The following is a 23,708-nucleotide window of genomic DNA, read 5'->3' as shown; positions in this document are numbered from 1 at the left end:
TGCTAACCACAGCACACGAATCGCAAGAGCCTCCTCTGGACAGTGTGTGGTGGATCCAAGCTGTGTCCAGGAACCCAAGAACTGGCCTTGGGGTTACACGGGGCGTCCACATGGGAGCCAAGGGCCTTCGCTGCCTGCTGTGTTAGGCTGCCAGTGTGACAGATCATCTGTCCCCATCCTGGAAATGAAAGGCAGGAACCCCCACCCCCACCCCACTCCCCCCCACCCCCCAGTCTAGCACAGCGGCTGCAAGACATTCGCATTTGGAAGGCCTATCAAATCAGCCACAGGGACAAGCGTGCATCTACTGCTCACTGATTTTTTTACTACTTGCAAAACATGACAGGTACTGTGGCCATGTGAGGTATTGCTGGGGTGAGGCATGCAAATCCCCTGCACTATTTTTGGAACTTCTTGAGTCAAACTGTTTCAAAAATGGAGAGGAAGGAAGGAGGGAAGGAAATAAGGGGAAAAGGAGGGGACGGGAGTGGGGGGAGTGGAGGGAAGGAAACATGGGGCCTGTTCCCTCTGCTGCCAAGGTTGAGGATAGCTCTGGGTGCAAAGTCTGGTACCTTTAGGACGGCCGGGTCCATGCCTGGAAACACAGGCATCCTCTGCAGATGGCTGCTGGGCGTCCTCTCAGCCCTGGAGGGCTTCTCCTCCTCCTCATCTGACTCTTCCCTCCTGGGAGATTTCTCTTCTGTGGCAAAGAAAAGACAGCACTGAAGTCACTGACAGCCAGGCCCTCTGCACAGTCCCTCCTGCAGTCCTCGCGCCAGCCCCGCCCGGAAGTGATCACTGGCCCATTTTACAAACAGGTTTCTCATCGCAGACGATGCGGCATGACAGGTGTTCTCCTGGGAGAAGAAGGCACAGACACACCCACCTCCTGGCTCCTGGCTCCTTCCCAGTCAGGGTAAGAGAAGCAAGTCTTTGGCGGGGGGAAGGAGACAGAAATGCTTTAATCCAGCCATGCAGGGGGCTCGTGGTCTCAGAAGGGGGAGCAGAGGGCTTCGTGTGTCTCATGGAAGGTCTGCCCAGGGCTGGACCAGGAAGCCACTTCCCTCGCCAGAGCCCCCTTTATGGGGACTTAACCCCATCGCCATGCTCCAGCCTCATAGGAGACACTCTGGAGACATGGACCATTTGTCCATGAGGCGTGAGGGGTGAGGGGTGAGGGGTTCCAGCCTCCTGGAGGCCCTGACGTGGGCTTGGGTGCAGTGCGGAGTAGGGGGAGGGAATGGGGATGGACGGGGAGGAACCAGGCAAGGCCTGCTCCTCTGGAGCCCCTAGGCTGTGCAGGGAACTGGGGGCGGTCAGAAAGCGGACCCCCAGGCCTTCCCCAGCCCCAGGCTGGTTCCTCAAGGCTGCTGGGAACCAGAGGGCTGCTGACATGTTCCAGCTGGGGGTACGGTGTGCCTCTGTCACTACGCTGGTTTTTTTTTTTTTTCTTAAGATTTTATTTATTTATTATTCATGAGAGACACAGAGACAGAGGCAGAGACACAGGCAGAGGGAGAAGCAGGCTCCATGCAGGGAGCCTGATGCGGAACTCGATCCGGGACTCAATCCTGGGGCTCCAGGATCACACCCTGGGCCAAAGGCAGGCGCTAAACCACTGAGCCATCCAGGGATCCCACCTATGCTGGTTTTTACTTGCCCCAGGCAGCTCAGTGGAATCTGGCTCAGCAAACCCAGAAAGCGTGCAGAGAGGTCTCACTCAAGGCATTTAAACACTTCCTTTAAGAACAAACATGAGGGGGGCCCGGGATGGCTCAGATCATGATTCCAGGGTCCTGAGATTGAGTCCCACGTCGGGCTCCCTGCTCAGCAGACAGCCTGCTTCTCCCTCTCCCTCTGCTGTTCCCCCTACTTGTGCTCTCTTTATCAGATAAATGAATAAAATTTTAAAATAATAATAATAATGATAATAAACATGAGGTAGGAGAGGGAGGGAGGACCCTCCAAGCATTTCTTCAGAAACGTCACCCCTCACTCAGCTTGGAGCCTGGCCTGACGTCCCACTGGTTGCTGTGGGCAAACCCCAAGTGAACAAAGGCCCCACAACGGTTTGAGGGACTAACTGCTGCATATGTGTAGAGCGAGGAGGTCACCTGCTACGGTTTCCATTACAAGAGGAGATTCTGCAGCTTTTTTTTTTTTTTTAAAGATTTTATTTGTTTATTCATGAGAGACACACAGAGAGAGGCAGAGACACAGGCAGAGGGAGAAGCAGGCTCCCTGCAGCGAGCCCAATGCGGGACTCGATCCCAAGACCCCAGGATCACAACCTGAGCCAAGGGCAGATGCTCAACCACTGAGTCACCCAGGTGCCCCAATTCTGCTTCTTCTTAACACTCCTCTGTGGTTCCCTATCTATGGACGATGTCAAACTCCTTAGCAAGGAATCATGACTGTCCATGCACTGGCCTCTGCCTGTTTCCGGCATGATCCCTGCTATTCCCAAACCACTTACAGAGGCTCCTGCCACACACACACACACACACACACACACACACACACACACACATTCTTCCTGAACCTCTGCCCCTCTGATCCACTGTTCTGTCTGGAATACCCTTCCGTGGCTGATGCCTATGGGCTCTTTGAGATTCATTTCAGGTTTTGCCCTAAGACTCAGCCAAAGAAGTCCTTAGAGGAAAATGCATAGCCTTAAATAATTGATTGGAAACAAAAGAGGCCGATGATAAATAAACCTGATCTTTCAACTCAAGGATCTGGCCCAGACCGGCAAACAGACCTCAAGGAAGTGTGAGTAAATTTAGTAAGGGTAAAGGCAGAAATGGTAAAAAACCTATTAAGTTGTATCTCTGTCCCTGGCAACCCAAGGAGCCCCAATGACTATATCATCCTGACCCAGTTTCTAATAAGGTCCGCAGAACCAGAGAGCGCAGTTCCCCACGTCACTTGAGCTCTACTATCCTACAGCCCATAAAGGAGGAACTTCTGTCTCTAACCCAAATCCGTCCTGCGGTTCAGCGTGGTGTCCATGGAGAAGGGAGGGCGTGGCATACCTGTTGAGTCCTTGAACATCCACGCGTTGTCGGCCTCCTCCTCCAGAGGAGACCGGCTCTCCGACTCGCTAACACGGCTGCGCCGGAGGGAGTGGGAGATGGGAGCCCGGCGGCGGCTTCGCTTGCTGAGCTGCACCCGGGTCTTGAGGGCACTTGAGTCCAGGACAGAGGTTTGCTGTGGGAACGGCGGGGAGGAGGGCAGGAGGGGGGAAAGCAAAGGGAAGCGTGAATTGAGGGCACTGTCCATGGCCCGTGTGCTTAGCTTCCCTGACACAGGAGATGCTGTTTGGCTGGTACGCGGGCTAGCATTTGCACATTTTTATTGTCACCTAAACGCCATAAGCCTAAATTTCTCTGCAAGCCACACCACGTAGGCTGGTTACACTAATCACACGAACCTCAAGTGCCCTAGCACAGTGCCAGCCACATAGTAGATGTGATGAAAATGCCTTTCCCCTCCTGGTGACAGCAGAGGAGCACGTACACTAGATTAGCGCTTGGTGTGCAGCAGGAGCCCGATCAGTGTTTGTTTGCTTGCTGAATGAATGACCGAGTACATCATCTAGCTAAATCCTTGCAGGAACCTTACTCACACAGGGCCTGGGAGCTGAGGCATCCTGGGTGCGTCCTCCCCTCATCACCCACAATACTTCAGGGTGCGGGTGGAGGGTGCAGGGCAAAGTACTTGCACCAAGCATTTGTCTGCAAGCATCCACACTGAGCAGAGGCAGCAGAAGGTCCGTAATACTTTCCAAGCTTATCACCTTCCACAGTGAAAGGTGCCCGGGATGCAGACCACCCAGGGGGGCCCAGCAAGGAGGTACGACAGCCACCAGCCTGGTGGTCACCCTGGGGGCATGGTGGCAAAGAACTCAGAGCTCTGTGTTCAAATCCTGCACAGTTCAAATCCTAGCTGTGTGACCTCAAGAGTTTACAAACGCTCCCAGGTGCCCCTCTTTGTAAAAAGGGGATCATAGTAGTATCTGCCGCCCACAGTGGTTGAGAGAATTCAGTGAGGCCAGGGATGGAGAGTTCTGGTTTCAGATGGTGTCTGAGGAAGGCTCACTCAGGCAAGGAGCTGTTGCTGGCCGGCTCCTGTGCTCGCCTGAAGTGTCAGTTCCTCCCTCTCAGGTCTGCTTTGGAGAAATTCTGTCACCCAAGGCCTTCTAAAGGAGCGATGACGGGCTAATTTCAGTGAGTCATTTCCCACAGCTGGTAAGTGGCAGACACCACACTGGGGGTGGGAGGAGGGAGCCAATGTTCCTGCAGCTGCTTCTCAAACTGGGCACAATGGTGGCCAGTGGGGGGCCTGATGGGGCTGGGGGGAGAGGCAGCAAGACAGATCCAGGTTTTCAGACTCAGAGAGAGTGTGGAAAAGCTACCCTGAGGAGGAGCTGGTTTGAGGGGCAACTGGTTTGCTTCCCCAGTGCTGGGGCAGGGCCTGGATGCCTCGGTGCCTCCCCTCCCCTCTCAGCCTCCAAACAGCCCTCACGGGAGCCCTGAGTTGTGGTGGGCAGTGTACCTAGACCTCAGTACGTGATAAATAAGCAGCCAGTGCTTGGGGCACTCGCATTTGAGTCACGCAATGGCCGCGTTGGTTCTCTAATCTGCAAAATGGGGCAGGACTTTTGCCTCCTGGGGTTACTGGCACGTGAGCAGTTCAGGGACCAGCACTCAGAGACCGGTGGCTGTTGCCACCGCTGTTGATATTTATATGGACACTGAGAAAGAACTGCTTAGTGTTCTAGAAGGTCAGTCCAGTAGGTTGTGCCCTGGCATGGTGACATCACACAAGCACACAAGCTACAGCAAAGCTTGGGACACAGCTTGAGCAACATAAAGGTTTGTTGATTGAATACCTGAACACATCACCTAATTGAATCCTTACAACCCACACCACGTCCATGTTTATACAGTGGGGTGGCCCAAGGGAGACTGCACTTGTGTCTTTCCCCATCTCTGCCTTTATTAAGAGATGCCAGCAAGAGACCCTGTTCACACTTAGAAGGGGGAATCCCCTGTGAGATCCAGAGGAAGCCCCTTCCCACAAAGCAGTGGTGTTCCTTCTGGAGGGAATCTGGGTAGCTATCCCCAAGAGTGTGGGCACGAGGCTTAACTGCCAGGAGAACGGGTTGCTTTTAGATTTTGCACCATTTAGATGATGCATCCACGGGAGTTTGGGTGAGGGGTAGCCCTACTGTCAGGGAAGGAGAATAATGGGACTGCAAGGATTGAAAAGCAAAATGTACCTTGACCCCTGTGGGTGGGGCTCTTGTGAGAGGAGAGAGGACAGGTACTGGTCTGAAAGGGGCTAGAGCAGGATGCCTTTGGGCCTGGGTGGCTGGCATCCTGGAGGCTGGCTCTGCTTGGGACCTAGAAGAGCTGAGTTCTGGGGGCTGCCCCTGGGGACCCACATGAGGGCTATCTATGCCTGAATGGTCCCCCTTCCTGGAGCTGTCACTACCCATTTACAGAGAAACTTGGATCCACTGGCATTAGAGACACATGCCACCAAGCAAGACCTGGGTGAGAACACCTAGCAGAATTGGGCTGAGCAGAACTCCAGACTCTGCATGCCTGGAATTGCAAACCTCAGGCAGCACCCCTGTCTCCCCATCCCAGGGATGAGAAGCTAGACTTCCTGCTTACCTAACAGGTGGGAGCTAGGATCAGTTTTAATTTGACCAGATGTGATTATATTTGAGGTCATAGAGCCCATTGTGCTGGTGGTCAGTGGATGAGAAAGCCAAGGCTCAGAGAGGTGAAGACATTTGCACCAAGACACACAGCTGGCGTGCGGCAGGTCCAAGCTACACGCAGACAACAGTCCCATCTTGAAGACTGTTCCCTCTGCACCCCACCCCAGGGGTCCCTGGCACACAGATTCTACCCCTGAGAGGGGCAATTCCCTGGGAGACGCCAGAGCATCCCTTTAAGAAGAAATGACTCTTGCCGACACATGCTCCCAATGACCGACTTACATCAATGAAGGAGAAGTCGTCCACCCTCTTCGCGGGGCAGGCATCAGGCGGGGGCAGCCCCTCCATCCCATCGGTGGATTCCAAATCGGTGCTGGATCGGTCTATGCTGGTGCTTCGCTGGTCCCTGGAGCAGCTGAGCTGCTCCCCGGCTGAGGTGGCCTCTGTCTGGGAGGACAGTGAGGACAAGCGGCTGCTGGGCAGCTGCTTCCGCGCTGACGTGGCACTGCTGTCCGGGGACGGGGACTCGGGAGCCAAACTAGCAGAAAGGAAGGAAGGGAGACATAATTGTGCAGGTGGTTGCACACGACTGAATTTCTAGTGGAGGTGGCAGGATGCAGGTTCAGGGTGTGCTTTAGGGGACGCAGAACGTCCCTGCAGGATAACCTTCCTGGGCACCGCCTGGCGCTGTTCACGGTGCCTCCAGAACACCTGGACAGGTGTGGAAGGGGAGGGGTCAGTCTTGTCCTGCACTGGGCAGGAGTGGGGGCCACTGGTCACATGTGGCTACTGAGCCCTCGCCAGGTGGTAGGGGCAAGCCCAGAGTATAAAGCGCACAATGGATTCCCAACATTGGGGGTGGAGAGGGAGAGAGAGGGGGGGAGAGAGGGGGAGAGAGAGAGAGAGAGAGAATGTAAAATATCGATTGCATGTAGAGATGATAATATTTCAGATCTGGATTCAATAAAATATTATTACTGAAATTAAGGTGTTAAGATTAATTTCACCTGTTTCGTTTTTACTCTTTTGAGGTGGCTACTGGAACATTTTAAGTCACCCACATCTCACATCTGCGGCTCGAGTTGTATTTCTGTTGGACTGCGCTGATGTCGATCAAAAAGCCAGCGGCAGTGGCCTGTGAGGGCAGGAGGCAGGGTAATCTGCCCCGCTCCACCCACTCGTGCATGCACTCAATCAAGATTTACTGAGCACTTACTGCGTGCCAGGCACTGCTGCACACCGTCACTGGGTCCTCTCCCCAATCCTGCGAGGCTCGCCCTATGATCCTACTACAGCCACGAGGATGCTACCAGGTAGGATCAGCTCCAGGAAACTAAATATTAACCTCGCTAAAGACGAGGAAACCAAGGCACAGAGATGTGACTCAGCTTGCCCGGGGTGGGGGGGCCCAGAACTGACTCCAGCATCCCTGCCCTTGACTCTCTCCTACTTCTGGAATTTCCTCCCACGGCAATGGATTGAAGTGTATAGCTTGGATAACTGGAACCACATAGGACAGAAATTCATAAATAGATTCAGTCATTAAATTAACAAGCCCCCTCCCCATAAAAAGACATCAAAGTTAAGAGCGCGGGGGAGCCACCCCTGCAGAAGGGCGTGGGGGGAGGGGGCACGCAGACACTATCTCCCTGACAGGAGGGGGCCCTGGAGGCCGCCCGAGCTGCACCCCCGAGCGGAGCGTGTACAGGTGCTTCACTGACCCAGCACGTCCATGCTCTGCAGGCCCTGGGATGGTTTTATTACTGGGAACGGCCAGGATGTGGGGGTGTGGGGTGGATCTGAAGCAAATCCCCCGCCTCCCGCCCAGACTTGAGGGAAATACCACCAAACGGGCAGCAGATGGCGCTGCTGCCCAGCGCTGGGGACAGGGGCCGGCGGGACGCGGGCCGGGGAGGGGGCGCGGCAGTGCCCCCCGGGAACAGAAGGGGGCGCCACCCGCAGGCGAGGTCCAGGGCCCAAAGGCCAGCTGGGGAGCCACGGGGGCCCTGGAGGCCCAGGACGGGGGTGGGGGGGCAGACCCTGGCTTCAGACTCACAGTCCACAGGGCTCTTGCAGGAAATCTAAGTGAAGTCTAGTGACTTTTTTTTTTTTTTTTAAGATTGTATTTATTTATTCAGGAGAGGCAGAGAGAGAGAGAGAGAGAGAGAGAGAGAGAGAGAGAGGCAGAGACACCAGCAGAGGGAGAAGCAGGCTCCATGCAGGGAGCCCGAAGCGGGACTCGATCCCGGGACCCCCAGGATTGCGCCCTGGGCCAAAGGCAGGCGCCAAACCGTTGAGCCACCCAGGGATGCCCTCGTACCCATTTTCAATTCCATCCACCTCCACCCGACTTTAACATCGTGGGCTGTGAGCCATAACCCAGTGAAGGGTTGTGACCACGCCTGGCTGGGAGAGGCAGGGAAAGGCAGGTGGGAGACTGGGGCTGTGTCCATCTGATCCCTGGGCAGGCCACCCACAGGTAAGGAAACTGAGTCACAAGGACTAGGGCCTGGGGGTGGGGGTGGGGGGTAGGCTGGCAGGGGGCCATTCCAGAGTCCAGCCAGGTCACTCTGACTTCAAAAGACCATAGGACCCTGACCAAGGTCACATGGCCATGTGACCCTGTTAGTGGAGCCTCAGCTAGGGAAGAGGTGGGTTGCTGCGAACACAGCAGTGTAGACCCCAGGTGTCCACGAAGCCACTACTGTGCTTGGTCCTGCCCAAGGGGTACAAGAAAAACTGTAGTTTTAAAACAACGAACAGGTGCAATGAATAGGTGCTCCTACTATGTGCCAGGAAATATGCTAACTGCCACACAGGTTCCCCTCCCAACAACCCCATGTGGTGGGGTGCCCCAGCCTTCGCCTCTGCAGGATTCAGTGCTAACATGTTTACGAGCTGATAACAGTGCTTGGCACGTGTGCTCAGTAAACCCCGGCTGTTCTCATAAGCATCATTTCCTTCCTATGGAGGTGGAACGTCGAATCTGGAGAGCATCACCAATTTACCCAGCGTCCCATCGGCAGCTAGGGTGGAGCTGGAATCCAGAGCTGCTTGTCTCCTGGATCTAGGCTGGACTTGATAAACCTCAAGGCTTCTGCCACAGTCCTAATCAGACACCTGAGGGCCCTATAAGCCTTAACTGTGGTGACATTACATGCAAGACATAGTTTATACAGCAGCATGTGTCATGCACTCCTACATCTGCAAACACACACAGACATCCTGAAGACAAGTCTAGACGGACATCTAACGGAACGTATTCATGCTTTCGTGAATGATCTGTGTGCTGGGACTACAGGTGGTTTTCATTTTCTTTGTCACTTCTTTCCTTGTAAAATACACATAACATAAAGTTTACCATCAGCGACATTTAGAACATTTGGTGTGGTGCAACCATCACCATCAGGTCATTCTGGAACATCTTCCCCAAAGGAATCCTGGTACTTAGGAATCGGTCACCCCCCGCCACTACCTACCCACCCCCAGCCCCTGGCAACTCATTTACTTGTGTCTCTGTGGATTTACCTACTCTGGACATTTCATATATATCATTTGAAAATAATTTTCTATGCTTTTTATACAAATTTCTTTTTTTACAACAAGAATGGGTTATTCCTATGCTTACAGACAACATGGGTTCTAGTAATATAGAAGTGGGGGGGCACGTGGGTCACACTGCCTTCCATCCAAGCGCCCTGCGCATGCAGCCGGGAGCCCCGCCTGCCCTACCTCTCCCCACTCTGGCGCTGGTCTGTCCATGTCCCATACTGGCTGTCGGCTTCCTGCACGAGGGTGTCGGTGTCCTTGGCCTCGGGGGGCCTCCTGGAGAAACACTGCTTCAGCTGGTCCTGCAGAGACAAGCCAGAGGGGAGAGATGTCGATCAGGGAAAAATGCTTGGAACCTGGTCCCTGCTGACACAGATCACATGGCATCGCCCCCAGTTCAAACCCATCCCCCCCCCCACCGACTCAAACCTACCCCAGATCCCTTCCCCTGCTCAGACACGGGTCCAAATGTCCGGGGTGGGCATTACGGTGGTCAACTGTCCCAATTTGCCCGAGACACCGCATGATGCAGGACCATCAGTGCTACAGGCAAGCAGACTGGGATGAAGGCATCACCTTCCCCTGCACCTTCCCCTGCGGGGCACCATGCTGCCCATCCTCAGGACCCCTCTCTCCGCCTGGCACCACAGACTGGACAATCTTCTTTCCATCTTCTATCTCTCAGGACTTGTCCACCTGGTTAGCACACTCCCTCAGCTGTTCCCCGTCCCCGGGTTCCCACCACCACCGTGCTTCCGACACAGCACCCGTGGAGCAGTTCACTGTGCCCAGCACCGACCAAGCTGTTTGCGCACCACCTCGCTGAAGTCCCACGGCCAGCCCTATTACAAGCCCAGGCAGGAGGCTTGGGTACTGCACCCCAGGCAGCCTGGATCCCTCAGTTATCTCCCTTGCCCAGTTGATGCCTCTGCCCTTGGCTGGGGCACTTGAAGGAGTGCTGGCACACAGTGGGCAGCCACGGAGCTCCATTAAATGAATTAACTGCTGGCTTCCCCACCTTGTTCACTTAGGCAAATTAAACACCCATTCCCTGCCCAACCACCCTTCGATGGCTCCCTATAGTCCTCCAGCGGAAATCCAACACCCCTTGCAATTGAGCCCCAAATATCCTCTCCAGTTCATCTCCCGCCCCACCCCAAACAAACCCTCCCCTCCCACCCTCTCAGACCTCCTCACTAGGTCCCACACAAGCCTCATACATCCCAGCCTCTGCAATTTTGCTTGCACCCCTCCCTCTTCCCATCCACCTTCTTTTTTTTTTAATTTATTTTTTATTGGTGTTCAATTTACTAGCATACAGAATAACCCCCAGTGCCCGTCACCCATTCACTCCCACCCCCCCGCCCTCCTCCCCTTCTACCACCCCTAGTTCGTTTCCCAGAGTTAGCAGTCTTTACGTTCTGTCTCCCTTTCTGATATTTCCCACACATTTCTTCTCCCTTCCCTTATATTCCCTTTCACTATTATTTATATTCCCCAAATGAATGAGAACATATAATGTTTGTCCTTCTCCGACTGACTTACTTCACTCAGCATAATACCCTCCAGTTCCATCCACGTTGAAGCAAATGGTGGGTATTTGTCATTTCTAATAGCTGAGTAATATTCCATTGTATACATAAACCACATCTTCTTTATCCATTCATCTTTCGTTGGACACCGAGGCTCCTTCCACAGTTTGGCTATCGTGGCCATTGCTGCTATAAACATCGGGGTGCAGGTGTCCTGGCATTTCATTGCATCTGTATCTTTGGGGTAAATCCCCAACAGTGCAATTGCTGGGTCGTAGGGCAGGTCTATTTTTAACTGTTTGAGGAACCTCCATACAGTTTTCCAGAGTGGCTGTATACACGTTTAATGCAATCCCTATCAAAATACCATGGACTTTCTTCAGAGAGTTAGAACAAATTATTTTAAGATTTGTGTGGAATCAGAAAAGACCCCGAATAGCCAGGGGAATTTTAAAAAAGAAAACCATATCTGGGGGCATCACAATGCCAGATTTCAGGTTGTACTACAAAGCTGTGGTCATCAAGACAGTGTGGTACTGGCACAAAAACAGACACATAGATCAGTGGAACAGAATAGAGAATCCAGAAGTGGACCCTGAACTTTATGGGCAACTAATATTCGATAAAGGAGGAAAGACTATCCATTGGAAGAAAGACAGTCTCTTCAATAAATGGTGCTGGGAAAATTGGACATCCACATGCAGAAGAATGAAACTAGACCACTCTCTTGCACCATACACAAAGATAAACTCAAAATGGATGAAAGATCTAAATGTGAGACAAGATTCCATCAAAATCCTAGAGGAGAACACATGCAACACCCTTTTTGAACTCGGCCATAGTAACTTCTTGCAAGATACATCCACGAAGGCAAAAGAAACAAAAGCAAAAATGAACTATTGGGACTTCATCAAGATAAGAAGCTTTTGCACAGCAAAGGATACAGTCCACAAAACTAAAAGACAACCTACAGAATGGGAGTAGATGTTTGCAAATGACATATCAGATAAAGGGCTAGTTTCCAAGATCTATAAAGAACTTATTAAACTCAACACCAAAGAAACAAACAATCCAATCATGAAATGGGCAAAAGACATGAAGAGAAATCTCACAGAGGAAGACATAGACATGGCCAACATGCACATGAGAAAATGCTCCGCATCACTTGCCATCAGGGAAATACAAATCAAAACCACAATGAGATACCACCTCACACCAGTGAGAATGGGGAAAATTAACAAGGCAGGAAACAACAAATGTTGGAGAGGATGCGGAGAAAAGGGAACCCTCTTATACTGTTGGTGGGAATGTGAACTGGTGCACCCATCCACCTTCTTCGTCAAAGCCATGGCAACCCACAGTGATCTCTCCTCCTGCTGAACTCTTCCTGCCTACTCTGGACTCACTGTTGTACAAGGTAAAGTTCGACATAGAAGTTATTGATTGCACAGAAATTTACTGAGCACCTATTATGTGCCAGGCACCAGGGAACTGGGTGGCGGGGTGGGGAGGGGGGTCACAGCACAGACCCAACCCCTGAGATTCTGTAACCTAGCTGATGCAGCCTTCAAGGTTGGGATGTTCCAGCATCTTTGTCCACACTCTACACCTTTTCACAGCTTCTATGAAACCATCCTTGGCAGAACAAGCATATAGGGTCCAGGGGAATGAATGCACGCCTGGGGAAATACTTAGCTGTATGACCTCAGAGTTTTCACCTCCCTCTCTGGGGCACAGAGAAGACACAAGGACCCAGTGAGGAAACAGTGGCCACCCTCAGGGCACGGATGCCAATGAGAGGACCCACGTGACAGCTCCTAGTACAGGGCCTGGCACTCAGGAGATGCCCAATCAATGCCCATCTCCTTCCCCATTCTCTTCCTCTCACCATTTGGGGATACTTGTGTACCCCATGATGCTCAAGGGGATGTTGTAGGAGGGGTATATGCAAGGGCGTGAATTCAGAATAAAATCCTCAGCCACCTCTGCTAAGTAGCCACACTTGGAGACCCTGATAACAGCTAATGTCTGAACAACCCAATGCCACTGCCTGCAGAATGCTTTTTCTCATCACCAAAATAATACATGTTCGTTGTAAAACATTTAGAAATTATAGAAATGCACAAAGAATAACACTTTGAAAAATACCCGTCACCCATGGACAATACTCTGCTCAGAATTTTCCCTGGGTCACTTCAACCATAGCCTCATCCTTAATGGCTGAAGAAGATCCCACTGGATGGACTCAGCACGTTCATTTAATCAATTCCCAAGTGCTGGGCATTCAGGTTGCTAAATGTTTTTCACTGTTATAATCAACAACATGACGAACATCCTTGAGGCTAAAGTGACACATCACTGTGATTATTCCCACAGGAGAAATTCTTAAGTATATAATCATCAGGTCAAGGGGTGGCATATTTTTAAGGCTCTGGCTTCTGATGAGCAAGCCAGACTTGGGACAGTCCGCCCAATCTCTAAGCCCACGGGCGGCGTGTGGGGGTGGCTCTATGCACGCTTTAGGGATGAAGTCAGTCACCACTCGGGGAAACGTTGGATGTTTTTGCCTTGAAAAATCACCTGAAAAAAAAAAAAAAAAAAAAAAAGAAAAATCACCTGACCTTCTCAGAAGCCCTGCACCCTGAACAGAATTCTCCCTGGAACCCAGGAATGGAAGTGGTCATCCAAGCACGTTCCCAGATGCTCACTGTTTTTCAAAGGTATCATAGAATCAGGCATTCCCTAACTTAATCCCCTACCTGGGTCAGATTCAGAAGCCAGAGGTTGGATCTTAAGGGTTCCTTCTAGTGGGTCTGACATTGCTGTCCTGAGTGCTTTGCAGATGGCTGCAAGCTGGATGAGGGGCTTGTGCACCCCTGTACGCTCAGCTCAGTGAGAGGCACATGGGTGCCAGTTCTGGGTCACAGCTCAGGGGAAGGGGAATGCTTGCTGCCTCCACTCTGCTCCAGCTCTGTGGCCTGGCCAAGTGACTCCACAGATAATTTCTGGAAACCATAAAGCTTAGGATCCAGGAGATCAAAACCATTTTCTTAGCTCTCCCCCTTTCAGTGCTCGGGGAGGAGGCAGGGAGGTCCAGGTGGGCCTTTGGGGATCAGAAGGGCAAGGTCCCAGAGGATGCCTAGGGTAGAATCGGGGCGGGAGGCAGGGAATTGCTCTCTGAATTCCTCTGGATAGTCAAGGGAAGTGGGGTGGGGTGTTAATGGGGTCAGCCACAACTGGTAGGTTCTCATCCATCCCTGCCTGTGGGCCCTGCTGCAGAGGGTCAGGATTCTAGCTCAGGGATGTGGAATCCCCACAGGCAGGGATGTGTGCCTCCTCCCTCCACTGCCTCATGCAGACTTGAGATTCCCAAGGACGGCACCCCTGACTCCTCTCCCCTTCACCCCTGCATCGAATCAACTCCGACTCCTTTAAAGTCTCCTTCCAGAACATTCTGTCCAGCCTCTGGCAGCTCCAGGGTCTCTCTGCCTCCTTTATCTTCAGCTCCTCCCATGACACTTCCCAAAACCAGAATTGGGGTCCTGCAGGATTCCTGCCAAAGCTCTTTAATAGCCCACATCCCTCAGAGTAAAGTCCAAGCACCTTAAAAATGGCTTCTGGGACCTTCATTAATGGGGTTCTGCCTCTCCATCCCTGCCCCTCCCAGGCCCTCCCACCTGCTGTGCCACACTCATGTGCCCCAGGCCACTCGCTCTCTCTCATCTCCAGACCTGCTGGAGCAGCCGCCACCTCCTGCTGCCATCACAGCCTTCAGATTTCAACTTTGATGGCTCTTCTTCCAGGAAGCCTTCCCTGAACCATCTGCTAGATCTCAAGTCTCTATATCTGTGCTATTCAATACTAGCCAGTACTAGCTACTAGTCACATATGCCTATTTAAATTTAAATTAAATTTGTTCAAATTTAAAAATATAGGGGGATCCCCGGGTGGCTCAGTGGTTTGGCGCCTGCTTTCAGCCCAGGGCGTGATCCTGGGGTCCTGAGATCGAGTCCTGCATCGGGCTCCCTGCATGGAGCCTGCTTCTCCCTCTGCCTGTGTCTCTCTGTGTGTGTCTCTCATGAATAAATAAAATCTTTCAAATAAATGAATAAATAAACAAGCAAGCAAGCAAGCAAGCAAGCAAAGAATTCAGTCCCTCAGTGGCATTACCCACATTTCAAGGGCTCCATGTGGCTACCATATTGAACAGTACAGAGACAGAACATTTTCATCACTGCAGAAAGTTCTGGTGGATGGCACTGCCGTAGAACTTCCCACAATATATTATAATTGACCTGTTTATTTTCGGTCTCCCTTGGATGTGTACCGTTTCTGGAGCTAGAATGTCTGGAGTCATTACTAGTAGCTGTGTGACCTTGGGCGGGTCACTTAACCTCTCTGTGCCTCAGTCTCTGGACAGAGTAGGTGTTAGGTATTTGGTTGAATGCCATCACAGTTCACTACTCTTTTAATACAGACCCCCAAGTTTGGAGTCATCGGGCGGTAGGATTATCTAAGGGAATTCATCCTGTAAATAAGGCTTAGGAAAGCAAGCCATTTATCAGCGCTTTTTTTCCGGTGAGTATCTTGGTAACCTTGTGTGCACTGCAAATTATTCATGCCTCCTCCCTCTGGCAGACCCTGGCACCACTTCAAATCAAGCAAAGCTTGAGCTTTGCTCCCAGGGTTACGAGGGAGCAAAGCTCAACCACCAAAAGGCCCTGAAACTCTTCTAAAAATTTTCTAAAAGTCAGATTTATAATCAGCTTTAAGGCAGGATTCTTCAAATTCCATTCTGCCTCAGAAGCTGCTACAAAAACCCACACTGTCTGCAGGCGAGGAGATACCAACCAGGTGGTCTGCACACACTCACACGACAAACTAATGACCAAGAGGCACCCATCCCAGGGAGCACCCCCCATCTCTTCTGATGGGCGCCCCGATGGATATCCACCCAATGCCCACACCCACATCCACATTTCAGTTGTCATCTGTCACATGAGGATTAATCAAATCTTGTCATTTAAAGCGAGGACTCTGGAGTCCACTCAGTTGGCTGTTTTCAGATGAGAAGCTGAGGCACACAAAAAGGAATTGCTGAGGGAGAGGCAGTGCTGGGGCACCACCGGGAGGCAGCGTCCCTGGCCTGGCACACCTCTCAGCCCCCAACATCCACCTGCCCCCACCTTTCGCATGATGCTCTGAGGGCTGGGAGGAGGAAGTGTACATTACAACAGGGAAACGTACATGAAAATGCTCTTGAAAACTTCAAGAACTTGGCACGTCTAAAAACCACTTGCTCTGACTAGTTGCTCACCAACCTCCAAGCCTCGGATGGGTGACAACGTCGGGCTCTTGTCCTACAGGCAGAGATGACTGCATCAACCCAGAGCCCGTAAAGCATAACTTCTTAATAGCCGTGCTGGGAAGACCAGGCTTACACACGCCTTTAAGGAGTGTGTTTAAACATGCCACAACACACATCCTCGAATTTAAAACGTGAATAACCCTCACTCAGCAATTCTGGTTCCAGAACTTTATCTCAAGAAAATCATTAGACACACTTGCCAAGATCTCTGAACACCGATGCTCCCTGCAGGAGAGCAAATATTGCAAAATACTGGAAATCTCATTGCAAAATACTGGACACACTGGAAATAACCTACATGCCCAGTAAGAAGGGGATCGGTGAAGTACAACATGGTATATCCACACAACGGAATAAATAGCCAAGGAAAATGATGTTCAGCAAGAATATTTGCTGTTAGAAAAAGATAGCCGTCTTATACTAGCAAATGTGAAAAAAAAGGTAATAAAACAGCATGTGTTATGATGTTTTGTAAAAACAAACACATAAATGTATAATGAGTATAAGCAAAGGAAGACCTCTGGGAGGTCCTCCCCACCCCCAGCATATCATTACCAGTGGTACTGTCTGTGGGAGTAATGGGCTATTACTGATGATGACTTTGTGTAGTATTCAAACTTCTGGTTTCATATCCCATATAATTAGACAATACAATCAATAAAATTAATTAAATCAGGGGCATCTGGGTGGCTCAGTGGTTGAGCATCTGCCTTTGGCTCAGGGGTGATCCTGGGGTCGTGGGATAGAGTCCTATATCGGGCTCCCCACAGGGAGCCTGCTTCTCCCTCTGCTTATGTCTCTGCCTCTCTCTGTGTCTCTCATGAACAAATAAATAAAATCTTTTAAAAATTAATTAAATCACACCTCCAGTTCTATCATATTGTATGCACCATGAATGAAGAATTAATAAGAAATCTTTACTTGTTAATCTGTATCAGAACCCAGCCAACTTTTTCTACCCAGGTTCAGATAGTAAATATTTGGGGCTCTGTGGGCCATTCAGTCTCTGCCCTACTACTCAACTCTGCGGTTACAGACAGTATGAGAGTGTGTATGGCAGTGTTCTAATAAAACTTTATTTACAAAACAGGTAGCTGGCTGGATTTGGCCACAGGCAGCTTGCTGATCTCTGACCTATACCCTTTGGACTCACAGCTACAAGAAAATGGGGACTGTTCCCTCCAATGCTATACCCCAGCTCTTAGAATGGTGCCTTGCTTATGGTAGTTGTTGAATAAATATTTGTTGAAGGAGGGTGTTTCCAAAAATAACCTTTTTTTTTTTTTTTTTTTGCAGTGAGTAGGTGCGAGCTTCTTAACCAGAAAAGGCAATGTAGTTAGGGAGGGGATGGGGAAAAGAGAAAATACGGCGCTTGCATATATTCTGGGGTGTCTGACACATCTGCCTAGGAAAGAACCCAGAGTCAGGACGGGGCTCCACGGCCCAAGGCTGACAGAGCAGTTCTGAGCAATTCAAGATGCGCTCCCCTCCCCCTTCTGCAACTCTACACGTTCAGCTGTGCTGGGGGGTGGGGCTGGCTGGGTGACACCTGCTCCGGCTCTGCCTCTGAGGGCCCGCAGCACCCTCCTCTCTCATGCTAAGGCCACTCTTGCACAATGACTGAGAAATAACAGTAACAATAATATCAAGGGCTAACACTCCTGAGTGTGGGTGATGTGCCCTTCATTTTGCCATCTGATGGTCCCAAACAACCCTATTCGGTAAGAATGCCACAGACCCATTTTATGGGGGAGGAGACTGAGGCCCAGAGAGGCAACCTGACATGCCCAAAGTCATGCAGTTACAAGGTGTGGTGGAGCTGGGATTTGAACCTGGGTTTGTTTGATGGCCAAAGCTCATGCTGCATATCCTGGCTCTGGCTTGACATGGAGAGCTTGCCTCCATGATCCTTTACAGATGAGAAAACCAAGGTCTGGAGACAGGGAGGAAGGCCTGGCCAGGCCTGGCACCCAGGTGTCACAACTCCCTGTCTTGTGCCTGCCACTACAGTCCATCTCTAGTGGCACCCATCGTGGAGTCTCAGCCTCAGGATGGGGAGAAGAAGGGGGTGGCCAGTCAAGGATGGGCTGGGTCCTCCAGTTTGTCACATCCACGCTGTACCCTCCAGTCCAGGCTCTTTTCGTAAGAGCACTGTCCATCTTACTGCAGCCTGTTCTGAACCCCAAGATCCAGCACCCACTCTCCTTGCCTGGTCTGCTCATCGTCACCACCTGCTCCCTTGTGGCCACAGTGACACCCAAACCCACAGTGCACCTGCACACCATAGTCCTGCACCCGTGTGCTCTTCCCTCTGCCCGGGATAACCCTATGCCTGGCCAGGTGCCATGGCATAAGCTCAGGCTCCTGGGGTGGCTCCTCTAGCCCAGGTTTTTTCCCTCCGAGGCCTGCCCCTGGCTGGTGATTCTCACCACTTGCATTATTCGTGGGATACCTGTTTGTCCCAGGACAAAAAAAAAATCTCCCTGACGGGATGACCTGCATTTTCTCACGTTTGGATTCACAGTGCCTATTTGCTGCACCTGGCACTTAGTGAGCGCTCAGTCAATCACAAGGAAGGGAGGACAAAGAAGGAGGGATGGGAAGGAGAGGAGAGGGAAGGGCAGGAAAGGTAAGGCAGACTGGTCAGAAGGAACTGGACGGGGAGCGGGCCCGGGCAGGGCCCTCCGAACGCGCCCAGTGCTGCCAGCGAAACCTCCCATAGTGCCCCTCCCTGTGGACTCCTTGCAGCCCACAATGCCACCTTGGGCTGCAGCCCACGCCAGCCTTCCCCTGCCCCTCCCCAATGGCGGTGGGGGGGAGGCACCTCCCACGGACAGTTGGTCCGATGGTCCCGTACCAGTTGCTGACCCCTCTCATGGGCTTCAAGAACAGCGCAGGTATGGCCGGGCGTGGCCAGGTGTGGCCTGCTATGGCCAGCTGTGGCCATGCCATGGTGGCCTGGGTAGGGGGCCTGGGTGGGGGGCCTGGGTAGGGGTAGCTACCATACCCATGCCATGGTGGCCTGGGTAGGGGGCCTGGGTAGGGGTAGCTCAGGGCGTGGGCCAGTCACCTGGTCGCAATCTGTTGGGGACCCTCCATAGGCATCACTCAGTGGGGCAGGAAGGTCTTGAGGTCATCTCTGAGGTTGGTGGCAAGCTTGGGGTGAAGGAGGGAGGGTAGAGAGAGCAAAGGACAGAGAGACAGGCACACAGAAGCAGAGAGAGCCGCAGCACAGAGAGAGCAAAGGAAACCGAGGGAACGTAACCACGGCTGAGAAACACAGAGAGACACACGGCAAGAGTGACCCAGTAGTGGGGGACGATGTGTACTGGGCCTGGGGGTCCCACCTGGACTGTGGCTCTAGGCTCCGCCCACAGAGACACCCCTGTTGCCAGACTCCATTCCCTGACCCGGGGTCACGGGCACAGGCACTAGTCTCGGCTGTGGCTCCCCTCTCGACCACCTGGAGCAAGTCGCTCCAGTCTCTGAGCCTCGGCTTCTTCTCTCAGGGAGTCCGTGGCCAGGATGGAGGGTCTCAGTGGCCCCTCACAGCCTGAGGGCGAACCTCTGCCGCGGGCCGGCGTCCAGCGTCCACCCAGCCTGCCTGTGCGAACTGTTCGCTGCTTCCCAGTGAAGAGGGTTTGGTTATTTCCCCGTGAGACGAGCGCCTGCTTGGATGGTTCACACCTCCAACAGTTTCGCCCACCTAACTGATGAGGAAATGATGCTCTTCGTGCTTGGGGCTTGAATAAAACCAGCTGTTACCAACACTCCATGATAAGTGAGCAGTCCCTGGTGATTAGCGATCGAAACCACAAACTTTGAGGATGCAGATGTGACATTAACCTCCCCCACCGAGGCTCTGTCGAGCTGGAGACAGGACAGGTCCTAAGACTGGACAGAAAGGGGCAAATCCAGCCCTGCCTTTTGCTAGCTGTGACGGAACATCTCCAAACCTCAACTTTCCCATCTGTACAATGGGCGTGGGGAGGATGCTTGAGGGGTCGGGGGAGGGTTCTGTGAAACATCTGGCGAGAGCTTGCACATACCCAGAGTGTGGTAAGTGCTGAACAGCTGCCGGTTGGCCAGATGATCATGGTGACGTCCTTGGTTTGATTCCCCCTCCCCCAAAACACATTGTTTTAAAAAACACTCTAATATTGCGCTATCAGGCCCTCTTGAGGCCAAACAGTCCCTTCCACCGCTTAGCTGAGAGCTGAAGCTGCCTAAACCAGACCCCAGAGTATTTCCCTCGACCTGGACATGAGTCAGCTGCTCCTGTCTACCGCAAAATGCAATGAGCTGGCCCCGGCTCTGCCCAGCAGACCTATTGCCCTCCAGGGCCGTGCCACTGATCAGGGTGTGCAGGCTGCAAGATGATGGGCCTGGCAGAGACATGCTGTCTCCATGGGACAAGTGCGTCACCCAAAGTGACAGGAACACACGTTTGCAGCTGGTGCTTGGGAGGCGTGTTTGGTTTCGGCTGGGAATGCCCGCAGGACTCCAGAGCAAGGGCTTCCTGACCCTCCCGTTGGCCTCCAAGGCTATACATAGAAATGGCAGGTGGGCTAGGGGGGCCCAGGCTCTCGTCAGCCTCAGAGGCGGGGTTCCCCCAGACCCAAGGAGCCCATGGGCACCCTGGGGCCCTGCTCTGGATGTCGGAGGTGGGCAAGAGAGAAATACAGTTGTAATAACCATGAACACTTAAGGAGCACCAACTATGTGCTCAGCACCAAGTCAATTTCTTACGTGGATCATCCAGTTTAAGGCCCAAAATAGATACTAACAATGCCCCATTTCCCAGACGAATAGTAACATCACCAACAGACACTTATATGGCCCTTGCTGCCTGCCCAGCTGCCACATTTGGTCCTTCCCACAATCCTAATAGGCAGGTACTATTAGTATCCCACTTTCTAGATGAGAGAAGGGAGCACACAGAGAGAAGCAATTTGCGCAGGGTCCCATGAATGAGCACAGGAGCCCAATTCGAACCCAGGTGGTCAGATTCCAAGTCTATGGCCTGTTCTCCTGTTGAAATGCCTGTCTGGGAGACTTCTTGGTATAGTCTGTCAGCAACTGGCCAGTGCCAGCCCTGGGTAGGCTCGGAATGTGTCCTTCACACACAGCTCAGCATCGCCTACCCCAGGAAGCCTCTCCCGACGGTCTCCATCTGCAGCAGGGCTCCAACTCTTCTAGGGGCCCACAGGGCCCCCATGCTCAGCCCATCACAGAACTTAACAGGTTGGCTGTGCTTACTGTTTGTTTGACCGTCTCCTACAAACTGTGAGCTCCCTGAGGGCAGGCACTGGGGTCTGTTCACCCTCAAACCCCAGGGCCAAGCTGAGACAGCCACAGCGGTCAGGGAGTGACTGATAACCGATGGATGAATGAATGAATGAGTGAACTCATACATGATCCCCTGCCCCCTCTCTAATGTCTGTGAATGATATTACCGTTTACTCAAACCCATGATGTATCATAAGACTGTCAATTTTTACATATGCCCTTAAATTTTCATTTTTATTACTTTTAGAAACAAACCTTTGTTCTAAAACACCATGCTCAGGGCGCTAATGGTGAAAGTGGATTTTTTTTTTTTTTTTTTTTTTTAAGGTGCAAAATAGGAAAGATTGATCCAGGGAAGGAAGACAATGCCCAAAATAATCAGGAACCTTCCTGTGGCTGGGGGGAGACAAGGCAGGGAGAGGAGCATAGAACATTCTAGAAGTACTGAGATATACTTTGCATAGAAACAGACAAATTCAGTTTCCTTTTAAGCTTAAGCTTCTATTTAAAAGGTGTATAGTTCTAAGGTTAGGATGGGCCCAGGGAAAAGAGAATTTGGGTTTTTTAAAAATGTTTAAGCCAGGGGCACCAGGGTGTCACAGCTGGTTAAGTGTGCCACTCTTGGTTTCTACTCAGGTTGTGATCTCAGGATCGTGATCTCAGGGTCATGAGATCAAGCCTCACATGGTGCTCTGTGCTCAACACAGAGTCTGCTTAAGACTGTGTCTCCCAGAGGGCACCTGAGTGGCTCAGTGGTTTAGCATTTGCCTTCGGCTCAGAGAGTGAACCCGGGGTCCCGGGATCGAGTCCCATGTTGGGCTCCCCGCGAGGAGCCTGCTTCTCCCTCTGCCTGTGTCTCTGCCTCTCTCTCTATCTCTCACAAATAGATCAATAAAATCTTAAAAAATAAAAAAGAACTGTCTCTCCCTCTGCCCCTCTCTTTCTCTTTCTCCCTCTCAAATAAATAAATAAATCTTTTAAAAATGTGTTTAACTCAGATGATAGAACAGTCATAACATGGAATGCTACTTAACTGTTAAAAGAGATAAAGCAGATGTATATGCGTTGATCTGAAATACCCTCCTTGTCTATACTGGCACATGAATAAAGCAGGTGGAGCGGGCTGCCATTTGTCTGTGAGGAAAAAAAAATATATTCTTATATATGTAAAAACACAAATATATGTGAATATGTGAAAATGCACAGGATACTGGTAAGGACACAGGAAAACTATAATAATACTTGTTTCTGGAAAGGGTACTCGGGGATGGGGTAAGGGGAGAGAAGGAGACCTATTGTTTTTTCTACCTCTTTTTGTCACGTTTGTGTTTAGCGATTTAAAAAAAAATGTTAACAATGTACAATTCTATATAAATATATAGTTCTCTCAGGCTTCCTAGCATTTCCTCCTCATGGAACTGGCTTCCCGCCCGTCCTGACTTGGCTCCTTTCGGAGGGATTCTTAAAACAGTCTACGCCAAATTTGACTTTTTTTTTTTTAAACATCACACGTCGAAACATCCCTGTCATGTTTATTTCAGGCTGGAGCTCGACTTGTCAGGTGACAGAGTTGTAGCCCGGACACATAAGTGTGAGCCTGATGAACAGGCGGGAGGCTGGGTGTGTCTCTCCATTGCCTGAGGTGCCCGAACCTTCCAGCACGGCTCCCCGGCAGGACACAGCCGTCTCCACCAGGACCTGTCGTGGTGAGCATGTTTGGAGGTCCCCACATAGCTCCACCACCCCCACTTCTGGTGACTCGCCCAAGAACTACGTGAAACACACAAATGCACACACACAAACTCATACACACACATGGAAATAGACGCATGCACAAATACATATACAAATACATATTCACAAATATGCACAAAGACATGCCTAGAAGACATGTGGACACGCAAATGCAAAAACACAGAACACAGACACACAAGGATACATACACAGGTGCATATACACAAAACACCCGAATATACACAAACACACATATATACAAAATAGACAACACACACACATACACAAAAAAACACATACCATACTAAAACACAATCAAATACAAGCACACACAAACACACAACTACACACAAACATACAAATACATGCACACAGGGAGGTTCACAGTAGCACTGTTTTTGGCAACAGCAAAAACCTGGTTGCTTTTCCATAAGGGCATCTGATGTGTAAAGCACAGTCTATCCCTCCAAGGTGATGCTGTGCTGCCATTATAAACAATGAA

At 51.3% G+C, this 23,708-nt stretch overlaps 1 protein-coding gene and 1 long non-coding RNA gene across 7 annotated transcripts in view; one reads left to right on the top strand and one right to left on the bottom strand.

Moving 5' to 3' along the window:
• Positions 1 to 23,708, bottom strand: part of KIAA1671 (KIAA1671 ortholog) — a 202,050-nt gene that overhangs the window by 11,287 nt on the left and 167,055 nt on the right. For all 6 annotated transcript variants that reach the window (XM_049102034.1, XM_049102032.1, XM_049102035.1 and 3 more), the window contains 4 exons: positions 9,467 to 9,585; positions 6,017 to 6,272; positions 3,036 to 3,210; positions 573 to 700 (listed from right to left, as the gene is read on the bottom strand). In XM_049102034.1, the coding sequence (XP_048957991.1) occupies positions 573 to 700; positions 3,036 to 3,210; positions 6,017 to 6,272; positions 9,467 to 9,585 (678 nt within the window). The remainder of the gene's footprint in view (positions 1 to 572; positions 701 to 3,035; positions 3,211 to 6,016; positions 6,273 to 9,466; positions 9,586 to 23,708) is intronic.
• Positions 6,188 to 17,433, top strand: LOC112676743 (uncharacterized). The gene is made up of 3 exons (XR_003146693.3): positions 6,188 to 6,309; positions 6,766 to 7,047; positions 17,274 to 17,433. It is a non-coding gene; the product is annotated as an uncharacterized LOC112676743 (long non-coding RNA).

Source organism: Canis lupus, chromosome 26 (assembly GCF_003254725.2).
Source record: "Canis lupus dingo isolate Sandy chromosome 26, ASM325472v2, whole genome shotgun sequence".
Classification (NCBI taxonomy): domain Eukaryota; kingdom Metazoa; phylum Chordata; class Mammalia; order Carnivora; family Canidae; genus Canis; species Canis lupus.
Note: the sequence above shows the minus strand (reverse complement) of the source record. Positions and strands in the feature narration are given on the sequence as shown.